This window comes from Herpailurus yagouaroundi, unplaced genomic scaffold (assembly GCF_014898765.1).
Source record: "Herpailurus yagouaroundi ecotype Mexico unplaced genomic scaffold, PumYag 162, whole genome shotgun sequence".
Classification (NCBI taxonomy): Eukaryota; Metazoa; Chordata; class Mammalia; order Carnivora; family Felidae; genus Herpailurus; species Herpailurus yagouaroundi.
In genome coordinates this window covers 73,493,913-73,508,097 of record NW_024412403.1, presented here as the reverse complement: position 1 = coordinate 73,508,097, position 14,185 = coordinate 73,493,913, and the positions used below count along the sequence as shown (strand labels likewise).

Genomic DNA, 14,185 nt, shown 5'->3' with positions numbered 1-14,185 from the left:
AGGCTCAGAGAGAGAGGGAGTCACAGAATCGGAAGCAGGCTCCAGGCTCTGAGCCATCAGCCCAGAGCCCGACGCGGGGCTCGAACTCACGGACCGCGAGATCGTGACCTGAGCTGAAGTCGGACGCTCAACCAACTGAGCCACCCAGGTGCCCCTCTGTGCTTCTTAATAAGAGGACACAGTACCAACTGTATTCTTGCCAAAAGGATTACACATGAGACTAATCAGCTTATTGCATTTAGCTGCCACTTTGCAGGAAATACAGAAGCCAGGGGACCACATTGAATGGTTCCATGAGTTTTCCTCTCTCCCCCACCTCCCCATCCACCCTCAGTTTGTTCTCTGTATTTAAGAGTCTCCTATGGTTTGCCTCCCTCCTTCTCTGTTTGTAACTGTGTTTTTTTTCAAACCCTTCCCTTCCCCCATGGTCTTCTGTTAAGTTTCTCAAGATCCACATATGAGTGAAAACATATGATACCTGTCTTTCTCTGACTGACTTATTTTACTTAGCATAATCCCTTCCAGTTCTATACACATTGCTGCAAATGGCATGATGTCATTCTTTCTCATTGCCAAGTAGTATTCCATTGTATATATCAACCACATCTTCTTTATCCATTCGTCAGTTGATGGACATTTAGACTCTTTCCATAATTTGGCTATTATTGAAAGAGCTGCTATAAACATTGGTGTACATATGCCCTATGAATCAGCACTCCTGTATGCTTGGATAAATTCCTAGTAGTGCTGTTGCTGGGTCATAGGGTAGTTCTATTTTTAATTTTTTGAGGAACCTCCACAATGTTTTCCAGAGCAGCTGTAACCAGCTTGCATTGCCACCAACAGTGCAAGAGGGTTCCTGTGTCTCCACATCCTCGCCAGCATCTATTGTTTCCTAAGTTGTTAACTTTAGCCACTCTGACTGGTGTGAGGTGGTATCTCAGTGTGGTTTTGATTTGTACTTCCCTGATAGTGAGTGATGTTGAGCATCTTTTCACATGTCTGTTGGCCATCTGGATGTCTTCTTTGGAAAAGTGTCTATTCATGTCTCTGCCCATTTCTTCACTGGATTATTTATTTTTTGGGTGTTGGGTTTGATAAGTTCTTTATAGATTTTTGGATACTAACCCTTTATCCAATATGTCATTTGCAAATATCTCCCATTCTGTTGGTTGCCTTTTAGTTTTGTTGATTGTTTCCTTTGCAGTGCAGAAGCTTTTTATTTTGATGAGATCCCAGTAGTTCATTTTTGCTTTTAATTCCCTTGCCGTTGGAGATGTGTCGAGCAAGAAATTGCTGTGGCTGGGGTCAAAGAGATTGTTGCCTGATTTCTCCTCTAGGGTTTTGATGGTTTCCTGTCTCACGTTTAGGTCTTTCATCCATTTTATTTTTGTGTGTGATATAAGAAAGTGGTCTAGTTTCATTCTTCTGCATGTTGCTGTCCATTTCTCCCAGTATCATTTGCTAAAGAGACGGTCTTTTTTCCATTGGATACTCTTTCCTGCTTTGTCAGAGATTAGTTGGCCATACATTTGTGGGTCCAATTCTGAGTTCTCTATTCCGTTGGTCTATGTGTCTGTTTTTGTGCCAATACCATGCTGTCTTGATTATTACAGCTTTGTAGTAGAAGCTAAAGTCTAGGATTGTGATGCCTCCCGCTTTGGTTTTCTTTTTCAATATTACTTTGGCTATTTGAGGTCTTTTGTGGTTCCATACAAATTTTAGGATTGTTTGTTCTAGCTTGGAGAAGAATGCTGGTGCAATTTTGATTGGGATTGCATTGAATGTGTAGATTGTTTCGGGTAGTATTGACATTTTAACAATATTTATTCTTCCAATCTGTGAGCATGGAATGTTTTTCTGTTTCTTTGTGTCTTCTTCAATTTCCTTCATAAGTTTTCTATAGTTTTCAGCATACAGATCTTTTATATCTTTGGTTAGGCTTATTCCTAGGTATTTTAAGGTTCTTGGTGCAATTATAAATGGGATCAATTTCTTGATTTCTCTTTCTTTTGCTTCATTATTGATGTATAGAAATGCAACCGATTTCTGTACCTTGATTTTGTACCCTGCGACTTTGCTGAATTCTTGTATCAGTTCTAACAGACTTTTGGTGGAATCTTTCGGGTTTTCTGTGTAGAGTATCACGTCTTCTGCAAAAAGTGAAAGTTTAACTTCTTGGCCAATTTTGATGCCTTTATTTCACTTTGTTGTCTGATTGCTGATGCTAGGACTTACAACATTATGTTAAACAACAGCGGTGAGAGTGGAAATCCCTGTTGTGTTCCTGATCTCAGGGGGAAACTTCTCAGTTTTTCCCCATTGAGGATGATATTAGCTATGGGCTCTTCATATATGACTTTTATGATGTTTAAGTGTGTTCCTTCTATCCCAACTTTCTTGAGGGTTTTTATTAAGAAGGGATGCTGTATTTTGTCAAATGCTTTTTCTACATCTATTGACGGGATCATATCCTGTCATACGATCTTTTGATCATATGATCATATGATCTTTTAACTTTGTTAAAGTATATTTATAACTTCAGCCTCACATTGATGTATCACATTGATTGGTTTGCGAATATCGACCCAGCCCTACAGCCCAGGAATGAATCCCACTTGATCATGGTGAATAATTATTTTAATATGTTTTTGAATTCAGTTTGCTAGTATCTTGTTGAGAATTTTTGCACCCATGTTCATCAGGGATATTGACCTGTAATTCTCTTTTTTTTTTTGTGGGGTCTCTGTGTGGTTTGGGAATCAAGGTAATGCTGGCTTCATAGAATAAGTCAGGAAGTTTTCCTTCCATTTCTATTTTTTGGAACAGCTTGAGAAGGATAGGTATTAACTCTGCTTTAAATGTCTGGTAGAATTCCCCTGGGAAACCATCCAGTCTAGGACTCTTGTTTGTTGGGAGATTTTTGGTAACTGATTCAATTTCTTCACTAGTGATAGGTCTGTTTAAATTTTCTGTTTCTTCCCTTTTGAGTTTTGATAGTGTGTACATGTCTAGGAAAGTGTCCATTTCTTGCAGGTTGTCCTGTTTTTTGGCATGTAATTTTTCATAGTATTCTCTGATAATTGCTTGTATTTCTGAGGGACTGGTTGTAATAATTCCATGTTCATTCATGATTTTGTCTATTTGGGTCCTCTGTCTTTTCTTTTTGAGAAGTCTGGCTAGGGGGTTATCAATTTTGTTTATTTTTTTTGAAAAACCAGCTCTTTGTTTCATTGATCTGTATGGGTTTTTTTTTTTTTATTCAATTTCTTCTTTAATTGCCTGTTGACTCATTCATTCTTTAGTAAGATGTTCTTTAACCTCCATGTATTTGGAGGTCTCCCAAACTTTTTCCTGTGGTTGATTTCAAGTTTCATAGCATTGTGATCTGAAAATGTGCATGGTATCATCTCAGTATATACACACATTCACAGACATACACACAGAGACATATACACACGAAGATATATACACACACACACACACACACACATATACACACTGCATATGCATATACATATGATTATATATACATACACATACATAAGTGTAGAATTGCTTTGCTTTAAAATGTTCATACTGTGTTTGTTAGCTTAAAACATGCTTTTCTCATTCATTAATCCATGTCTTCAGCTTTTCCTATTAAAATAAGTAGATTTTTACCCATTTTAATATCTACATAATTTTTGTAGAATGACTGTACAAATATTTATTTACCTTTTGTTGTATTGATAAGAAGCTTGTTTCCAATTTTTCTTCATTCCAAACTATACTGTAGTGAACATCTTTCTGCATGTACTCTCTCCCAAGTACATATTAAGTTTTGGAGTACCCGTAAAGTATGAAAAGATGATTATGAGGGAGAGCCTGGGGAGAAGGAAAAAAAAGAGAAGATGATAATCAAGTTTCTTTCCGTATAATTATATCTCCTATTAAGATATAGAAGTACTTAGATTTTGTTTCTGCCCAATTGAGCATTTAAACTGTGTTGGGGTGCCTGGGTGCTCAGTCAGTTAAGCGTCTGACTTTGGCTCAGGTCATGATCTTGCAGGTTGTGAGTTCGAGCCCTGCATTGGGCTCTGTGCTGACTGACAGCTGAGAGCCTGGACCTGCTTCAGATTCTATGTCTCCTTTTCTCTGTGCCCTTCCCCCCCCCCCATTCTCTCTCTGTCAAAAATAAATAAATGTTAAAAAAAATTAAACACTATTAAAATATGTTAAACTTTGTTAAAGTATATTTATAGCTTCAGCCTTACTCAGGATAAAGTTAGAGAATTCTTTTCACTGGTTTTGAAAATAATTTGAGGTTTACATGTAAAAACATTTCTTCTATCATGTTAAATGAACTGGCAAATATTGATGTGAATCTGTTTTCCATGTAATTACCATTTCATAGAAGGATGTTATTTAAAGTGGTGATCTTGGAGGTTGTGCAATAACTTTCAGCAGTCAAATTCATAGTTAAAGGGATTTTTTATATATTTTACAATGCACATGTTTGTGATTCACTGATGTTATATCTAAGATTAGTTTCTAGAAGTGGAATTACCGCTTGTACCGCTTGTTGAAAAGATGGTCTTTTCCCTATTGAATAGTCTTGGCACCCTTGTTGAAAATAATTTGATCATTTATGTGAAGGTTTATTTCTGGACTTTTATTCTGTTCCATTGGTCTGTACATTTGTATTTATGCCAGTACCAAACTGTTTTGAATACTGTAGCTTCATAGTAAGTTTTGAAATGAGGAAGTGTGAGTCCTCCAGCTTTATTCTTTTTCATGATTATTTTGGCAGTTCAGGTTCCTTGAGATTCCACATGAATTTTAGAATGGGTTTTTCTCTTTCTGCAAAAAAATGTCATTGGGATTTTGACAGAGATTGTAAATTGCTTTGGGTAATATTGACATCTTAATAATACTAAGTCTTCCGATCTATAAACACAGGATGTGTTTCCATTTTTTTTCTGTCATCTTTAATTTCTTTCAGCAGTATTTTATAGTTTTCATTGTACAAGTAAAGTTTATTCCCAAGTATTTTATTCTTTTTGATGCTATTGTAAATGGAACTGTTTTTGTAATTTTCTTTTTAGATTATATATAGAAACGCAACTGAATTTTGTGTTGACTTTGTATCCAGCTACTTTGCTGAATTCATTAGCTCTAACAGCTTTTTTGCTGAGTCTTTAGGGTTTCCTACATATAACATTATATCATCTGCAGACAGAGATCATTTTACTTCTTCCTTTCCAATTTGGGTGCCTTTTATTTTTTTTTCTTGCCTAATTGCTCTGGGTGCAACTTCCAGTACTGTGATGAATTGAGGTGGTAAATTTGACCTAAATTAATCACAGTTTACCATCCCATGTTTTCCCCTGGTAGTTGCAAGCCTTCAACAGATTGCAGAGCTCCAGAATAGTTACATCAGACAGTTTCTGCATGTGTAATTGTTGTCTAAGTGGAAAGACAAATTCTTTGTGCTTCCTATTCACCCATCTTCCCAGAATCTGAATTATTTTTAATCAAATAATTTTATTAAAATTTGGAATGACTTTAAAAAAAAATAAATAAAATAAAATTTGGAATGACTTTAAAATGGAGGCCTGTTTCTCTCAGACTTTCTGCATTAAACCATACAGTACACTTTTCATACAGTTAAATATTTTTGAGTATTTGGTTAGTTATGAAACCATGATTCAAATTGAACTCACTTTGCCTTTCAGGGCTTTTTCATATTTAATAATTTTTCTTACAGAAATACCGGTATCAGGATGAAGATACACCTCCTCAAGAGCACATATCCCCACAAATCACTAATGAGGTGATAGGTCCGGAATTAGTTCATGTCTCAGAGAAGAACCTGTCAGAAATTGAGAATGTCCATGGATTTGTTTCCCATTCTCATATTTCACCAATAAAGGTAAGATGATGACTTTATTTTGTTGCTATGAATTATATATTACTTTTGTTACTTGTATAGCTAATGCTCAGAAAGAACTATTCTTTTATGTAGAATTTTTACCTCTTATTTCTGGTTTCTTAGTTATAAGAATTTTACAGTATTTATTAGCATTCTAAAAACACTTTTAAAGATACATTTTATTAAAAGAATTTATTCAGTGATTCTAAGCCTAAAAATTCCCACAAAGGAAATAACTTCTGTTTCAAATATTACACATTGGAATATTTTAAAAATTTGTTTTAAATGTTAGTACTTATAGACAAAGAGCATTAACACTGGCATTAACTCCCCTCAGAAATAACCACAATCCTGGTTTCTTATAGAGCTCTACCACATATTTAGATTTCTAATCAATATATTGTTTATTTTGCCAATCTTAAATTTTATATAAGTAGCGTATACTGTATATAATCTCAACTTGACTTCTTTTGCTCAATATTATATTCCTAAGATTATTTTTACTGCTCTAGAGTTTTCTTTTATTAACATGCTATAAAAAACATAGGTTATGTATAAATATCTTCGTGGGTAACACCAGATTATTTTCCAAGTGGTTGTATACTTTACCTTTTCAGCAGCAATATTTGAGTTTTAAATGATCCATATTCTCATCAGTGCGTGGTGTTATTATTTTTGCCATATTTTGGGCTTGGAATAGTATCTCATTGTGACTTTAATGTTCATTTCCCTGTTTGATAATAAGGTTGAAAATATCGGTCATTTAGGTTTTCTCTTCTGTGATACATAAACTCTCAAGATTTTTGCTTATTTATATGGTCTTGGGTTGTCCTTTTTACTGATTTGTATAAGTTCTTTATATATTCTGGCTACTAATCATTTGTTGATTTTATGTATTGTGAATAAGGATAATTTTTTTCCTAGTAAAAATCTTCTGTTTTATAATTTTCTTTGAGGGATGATTTTGTATTACTGGTTAAAAATTTTAATCGTTGTAGTATCATTTAGATTTTCTATTGATAGTTTTGCTAGGTTATTTTTTTTCTAGGAATTTATCCATTTCATATTTATTTCAAAATATTATTAATATCCTGTGAGGTTTTTTTTTTGTCTATAGCATATTTGTGTTCTTGGGGCACCTGGGTGGCTCATTGGTTAAGCCTCTGACTTCAGCTCAGGTCATGGTCTCACAGTTTGTGCATTCTAGCCCCACATTGGGCTCCTGTGCTGAGAGCTGCTTCAGATTCTGTGTCTCCTTCTCTCTCTCTGCCCCTCCCCCACCTCTTAAAAATAAAATAAACATTAAAATCTTTTTAAATCTTGTATTCTTCCCCCATGTGCTGCTATCCCCACCCTCCTTGTTTTCACACACACATATACCTACATAATACACACGTTCATGTACATCTATAAATATAAATGTGTGGATAGCCTGCATATAAATTACAGATTTTGTTTGGTAAGGAGCAGTCTGATCTTCCCTTGGGAGACTAAATGAGAGATACAAAGAAGAAAAAATCAATTGGCTATTAGTGACAGAGACAATTCTCCTTTTACCTTTTCCCCTTTCTCCTCTTACCATGATTATTTTTTTCTCTTCTGCTTTCTTTGGGTTTATTTTTTTCTCCCTAGTTTCTTAAGTTGGTTGCTTATTGTTAATAGTATCAGTATTTGAGTTTGTAAATTTTCCTTTAAATATCACTTTCGCTGTATCCCACAAGTTTTAACATGTAATTTTTTTTTATTCTAACATTTCCTTTATTTATTTATTTATTTATTTATTTACTTACTTACTTGTTTTTGCCCCATGAATTATTTAGAGGTATGTTGCTTAATTTTTACTTTTTTTTTTTTCAATGTTTATTTATTTTTGGGACAGAGAGAGACAGAGTATGAACGGGGGAGGGGCAGAGAGAGAGGGAGACACAGAATCAGAAACAGGCTCCAGGCTCTGAGCCATCAGCCCAGAGCCTGACGTGGGGCTCGAACTCACGGACTGCGAGATCGTGACCTGGCTGAAGTCGGACGCTTAACCGACTGCGCCACCTAGGCGCCCCTGTTGCTTAATTTTTAAACATACTGATACAGTCAGGGTGGTCCAAAAATCCAGAAGGGGGTTCCTGCAGGACCAGCCAAAAGGGTACTTGGCTTTGTGCAGGATAAAAATCAAACAAACAAACAAAAAAAATAATAAAAATCAAACAGGAGCTGGAGAAAGTGAAAGCAGAGTTTACTGAGTAGCATAAGTGACAGGTAAAGAATAGTAGATGGAATGTCTGTGAGACTCCGAAAGGAAAGGAGAATGAGTGTCTTTGTTCCTTGGGGCCTGGGGTTTATATTGTAAAGGGGTCCAGGATATGTGTTCCTTCAGGAATCCAGCAGAGGGTCTAATCAGAGGCAAATGTCAGGTGAGTAATAGGTGTTGTTTTATAAATCATCAAAGGTAGAGGGTATTGATGCTAGCTAGTGTCAGCCAAGGCTTTAAAAGCTAACATCCTGGAACATGTTTGGGATCTGACTCTTCTTAGGTGTTATCAGGTGTTTGGGAGGCCTAGGACAAAACCCAGAGAATGGTGAACTTTCTTGTTTCCTCCTTGGAGTGGGAACTTAGTGTCTCTGGTTTTTACTCAGGTGCAAAATATCGAACACGAGTAAATGGGGGCTCCAGTAGAAAAACAGCAGAAATGGAACCTTTCTAAAATGTAGTTCCTTCAGCTTCTCTATCTCAATAGGAGGCATTTGTTCCTTTCATATCTTACATTAGGTTATATTTTCTCATGTCCAATTTCCATTTGTTTCTCTTCCTTTAATGGTTATCCTAGAAATTTTAATACACATTTTTAACTTACAAAAATCTCAAGTCAAGAAATCTCTTCTATCCTCATTCTGAATAACATAACTTTAGAACACTTGAATTGGAAGCACTGTGTCCTGCTTTATATGCTGTTCTTGTCAGTCTGTGCGTAGTTTCTGTTGTCTGAATTAATATAACCTATTACTTTAGTCAAAAAATTCTCCCAGGTAGGTGTAATTCTTTGTTTCTGATATTTTGAATATCTGGTCATTCTGATTGTTATAAACTATGCAAAGCCAGTTTGCACACACTCAACTCCTCAGTCTTGGTAGGTGTTTTGGTAGTTACTTCTGTATATATGCAGATTCTGATAGAGGCATGGGCAGTGAGCGTCCCACCCCCTTTTTAAAAGTTAAATATAAACAAACTGATGAACATTAAAGAATACGTGGAAAGCCCTCACAGTTGACCCTGGGCATTGCTAAACTAAATATAAGATTGAGTGCACCTATAGCTAGTAGAGGATCTAGCAGAAGTGAACTTTCTCATTGACATTGTGTAAATTTTTGAAAACTTTTAAATAAAGTTGATTATATGATTTTGGAAAAATATCACCTGCTAGAATATTAGTTTTGATTATTAAATAATACACGTTTAGCATTTATTAAACATCTATGCTAGTAACTGTTAGATTTCAGTGATTAGTATTTTTTATAGAGAGATATAACAATATATAACATGAGAAAATAAAGAGAAAAACTAAATTTTTGGAGGTGTCTGAAAAAAGAAAATTGACTTTTGGATAAAGTGTTGAAGGGTGTGCACAAGATGCCACTTCAGAGGAGAAGGCAGTTACTGGGGAAAATAAGTATAGTAGCAGGGTGATAATCAGGGTAAAAATACAGGAAGGTTCATGATACTGTAGCTTAGGGAACTTATTCGGAAATGAGTGTAAGGTGTGAAGGGCCTCAATCCTGAGCTGATGAGTGGCCTTATGAGGGGTTTGCTACCATAAAATGTGCTATGAAATAATCTATTAGGTTCTTGCAGTGCTGGTGCTGATTCGTATTACTGAAATAATGAATGAAATAAGATAGTGATTGAAAGTTACTTTATTCAGGCCTTATTTAACCTGAAGGTGATTATGATTTAAGACTCTGAAAGGGAAACTTTCTTGCCAGTCCTGGGCAGTATGAAGGAAGAAATTGTCAGTATAATGGTGAAAATGGAAGAAAAAGACATAGTGGATAAATTTTTGTGGTGTATAAGAATCTTTTTAAAAAGCTTACATTTTAAACAGTTATAAATATAATAGTATATTATAATAAGAACAGTGTCAAGATTCCTAAAACAGAAAATGAGCTGAGAATTAGGAAAAATGGTAAACAGTAAATTGAATAAATAAAAGTCCAGCCTGTTTCAAAAGATATTTAAGTCAGGATGAAGTGACAAGGAGGGCAGTAGGTACATGGAGGCAGCTTGGTATGGGATGTTGCATTGATCATTGAGGGAATTATATTTGGCTTTGTTGTCAATGACCAGGAAACTTATGTTCAAATCAATATGTGCAAAAGTAAACATAGTTAAGCAGGACTTGAAATTGAAGATAGAACAGTGTGTTAACAGGTAATTATTTTAAATAAGTATATCTCCTAGCCTGGATACATTTCATCCAGTAGTACTGAGAACAGTATCAAATGAAATCACTAGCAGTAGTTGGTAGTTTTTCAAATGTGAGAAGTGAGGGTAACAGAAAAGATAGTCATAAGCAAATATATGCCTATTAAACTAGTACAGGAATAGAATCTTTCCCATTTTGAGTATATTATGCATACCTTTTGAAATGAGTTTTGTTTTCACATCTCTGGAATATATTAAAATGTTGTTGAATTTTATCTTCTCTTTTTTGGATGGCCCTGATGTATTAAGGTAAGCTTATGGTTTGCATACAGTTTGACCACAAGATGGTGCTCAGACAGAAGGTATTGGTATATGATCAGAGTTTTTCTAAGCAAATAACCCATCTGTGTCATCAGTCTTCTCAGCTTAGGCTTGTCCTAGAAGAAAACATAGTCAGTAATCTCCTTGACATAGGTCTCAGTGATGATTTTTTGAAAATGACACCATAAGCAAAAGAAACAAAGCAAAAATAAACTAAATGGGATTACATCAAGCTAAAAAGCTTTCTGCTCAGCAAAGGAAGCCATGCCACCAAGATGAAAAGGCATACTACTGAATGGGAGAAAATAATGGCAAATCATGGATAATTAATGAATAAGGAGCCATATCCAAAATACATAAGGAACTCCTACAACTCAATAGCAAAAAAAAAAAAAAAAAAAAATCTGATTAAAAAAATGCCAGAAGATCTGAATATTCATTTTTTCCAAAGAAGACCTCAGATAGCCAACAGGTACATGAAAACATAGATACACAACATCATTAATCATCAGGGAAATGCAAGTCAAAACCACAGTGAGATATTACCTCACACCTTTTAGAATGACTGTTAACAAAAGGACAAGAAATAATAAGTGTTGGCAAGAAACCCTCATGTACTGTTGGTGGGAATGCAAATTGGTGAAACCATTATAGAAAATAGTATGGAAGTTCGTCAGAAAATTAAAAATAAAACTACCATATGATTCAGCAGATCTGCTTCTGTGTATTTATTTGAAGAAAATGAAAACACTAATTCAAAAAGATACATGCACCCCCATGTTCATTGCAGCATTATTTATGGTAGCCAAGATATGGAAACAACCTAAGTATCCATCAGTGGAAGAATGGTTGAAGAAAACATTGTACATGTGGTCAAAGAGAATGAAATTTTGCCTTTTGTGACAACATGGTTTGACTTTGAGGGCACTATGCTAATAAGTCAGAGAAAGACAAATACCAGTGATCTCTGTTATAATATGGACAAAAGATTGGTGGCTATAAGACACAGGGAAATGGGAGAAGTAGGTGAACTGTGTGTTTTTTGTTTTGTTTAAAAAATTATTTAAAGTCTTCTCTTAGTACAGTTGTACATTTTGAAATTTAATAGGCCAGATCATAAAGATAAAAGTGTAAGGAAAATACCTATTATGTTGCATTTACAGTATATTAGCTTTGCAGTTACTTAGTAATTTATTTATTTATTTATTTATTTAGTATTTTAGAGTTTTAATATTGTTTTTCCTCTCAACCTCTTACATTTTTTACTGAGATTATTTAATCCTTGCCTTTGTTACTATACCTGAAGACTTGTGAGTTTATTTTTTGAACTTGGAATGGTGAGCAAATTGAGGGCCTACTTATTCTGTATATATTTCTGAATGGTCCTTACTTTCATTTCATGTCATGAAATAAATTTCTCACAGTCATAAGTTTTTCAAAATCGTATTTTAGGTTATGTAATAATCCGCTAAGTGGATATATTCAGTTTACTTAAGCTTTATTGTTTAGAGTTCTATTATAGTTAATATTATCATCATTTTTTGACTAAAAGTAAACTGTACAGAAAAAAGAATGTTAAAATCATATTTAAATGTTAATAGTTATTCAGTGATTTTGACATTGTGTATTTTTTTAATTCATTATTTTAAATAGACTTTCCAGGTTCCCTAATGATTGCTTAAATTTTGTTTTAATGGAATAGAGTTTATTTTCAACTCTGCTATATGAGTAGGGCTATTCTAAAGCAGAAATCAGTGAGGAATTGGTCACCTTTGATCTCCCAGTCAAATCCTATGAAATCAGTTGTGATTTAGGTACACATAGGTTTTGTATGCAGTATTGACTACTGGGCAATGGATGAGATGATCCTAGATTTTTGTAGCTTAGATAACAGGTCAGTTTCATAAAGAAGCCCTTCCAAATCTCATAGTTGCTTTGTTAATATCAATGGATTTGAAAATCCATGCATTGAAAAGTACTTTTCCCAGTACTTAGAGGATATATGAGATGGAATGCGTGACCTATCAGCTTTAGATTATTTTTGAGCTGTTTGGCTCCCTAGGATAGGAATTCTATGTACACAAATGGCTTACTGTTCATTGTCTGTATTATAATTGCACTGTAAGTAGGAAATTTGCATTAAGCATTTGTGTACAAAATCCTATCCAGCGGTGCCTGGGTGGCTCAGTCAGTTAAGCGTCCAACTCTTGATTTCGCCTCAGGTCATGATTTCATGTTTCATGAGTTCAAGCCACTCATCGGGCTTTGTGCTGACAGTGCAGAGCCTGCTTAGGATTCTCTCTCTCTCTCTCTCTCTCTCTCTCTCTCTCTCTCTCTCTCTCTCCCTCCCTCTCTTACCTCTTTCTACCTCTCCTGTGTTCTTGCGTGAGTGCACATGTTTTCTCTCTCTCTCAAAATAAATAAATAAACTTAAAAAAAAATCCTTATCCATGCCAATCCAGAATAACAGAATCTACATCAATTCTAGTGCTTCCCTCCCCATCTCAGGTTTTTATCAGACCTGGATCATCATGGCACATAATTTAGGGCCAAACCAATTACTGGAGCATTCGTTGAAATCATACTAACTAGTTGTTAATTAAGTACCTGGTCAATATTACTACTATTTTTTTGTTATTTTTCTGGTTTTTTTCTTAAGGAAGTTTTACTTTTTTCCTACACTTAGTTCTCTGTTTACTCTTAGTGTTTTCCTCTCTTCCCCTACCCCCAAATGGTTAGAACCATTCTGTCTAGGGCCACAAAATTGCCAGCTACTATCTGCAGAGTCCTTGGGAAGAAGACCAAACTTTGTGCTATAATCTCTATCACAAAGCATCTTAAGTCTCAAAAGTCCCACATGACTCTCAACCCTTATTGGACATGTATCTGTATTTTTGGAGATGGAATTGTAGAGTATCAGTATCTTTGCTTGCTGAATTAGGGTTTGCAATGGATCTGGAGGTTATAGTTTGCCAATACTACTTTCCATTAGGCTGCATTTAGTTGGTGCTGGTAAGCACACAGTAAGCAAGATTTTGTCAGTCCACATCTGAAAAAGTGTATGGCTGAGGTTAGGACTTGTGATGAGTTTATAGCAACCTAAAAAGTAAATTACTCTATCATTAGTATATTATCAAGCAGTACTTTTATTCATATATTGTTTTTAAATGACCACATATTACATACTAATATAGCAGTGTTAGAAGGACAGACTTAGGAGCCTGTGGTTCTCAAACTTCAGGTTGCTTAAAAGTCACTTAGGGGGCTTTTGGAGCCTCAGTCTCTTGCCTCATATTTACTGGTTGTAAGAATGGATGTTGTGTCAGTGACACAGGCCGGGAAGCTGAGGTTCACAGAAGTACAGCGGCTGGCCCATGATTGGTCAAATGAATTAGGGCAAAAGTAGAACTAGACATGAGGAAACTGAGGCTCAGAGAGGTTAAGTGACTTGGCCGAGGTCAAACAGCTAGTAAGTGGTGGAGCCAGGATTCAAACCCAGGTCTGTCTGATTCCCACAAGGAAGAGCTATTTCCCTG

The 14,185-nt window shown here is 35.2% G+C and overlaps 1 protein-coding gene across 23 annotated transcripts in view; it reads left to right on the top strand.

Annotated features, from left to right (window-relative positions):
- The window catches only part of DLG1 (discs large MAGUK scaffold protein 1), a 275,437-nt gene that overhangs the window by 113,500 nt on the left and 147,752 nt on the right, over positions 1-14,185 (top strand). For all 23 annotated transcript variants that reach the window (XM_040484886.1, XM_040484885.1, XM_040484907.1 and 20 more), the window contains one exon: positions 5,750-5,914. In XM_040484886.1, the coding sequence (XP_040340820.1) occupies positions 5,750-5,914 (165 nt within the window). The remainder of the gene's footprint in view (positions 1-5,749; positions 5,915-14,185) is intronic.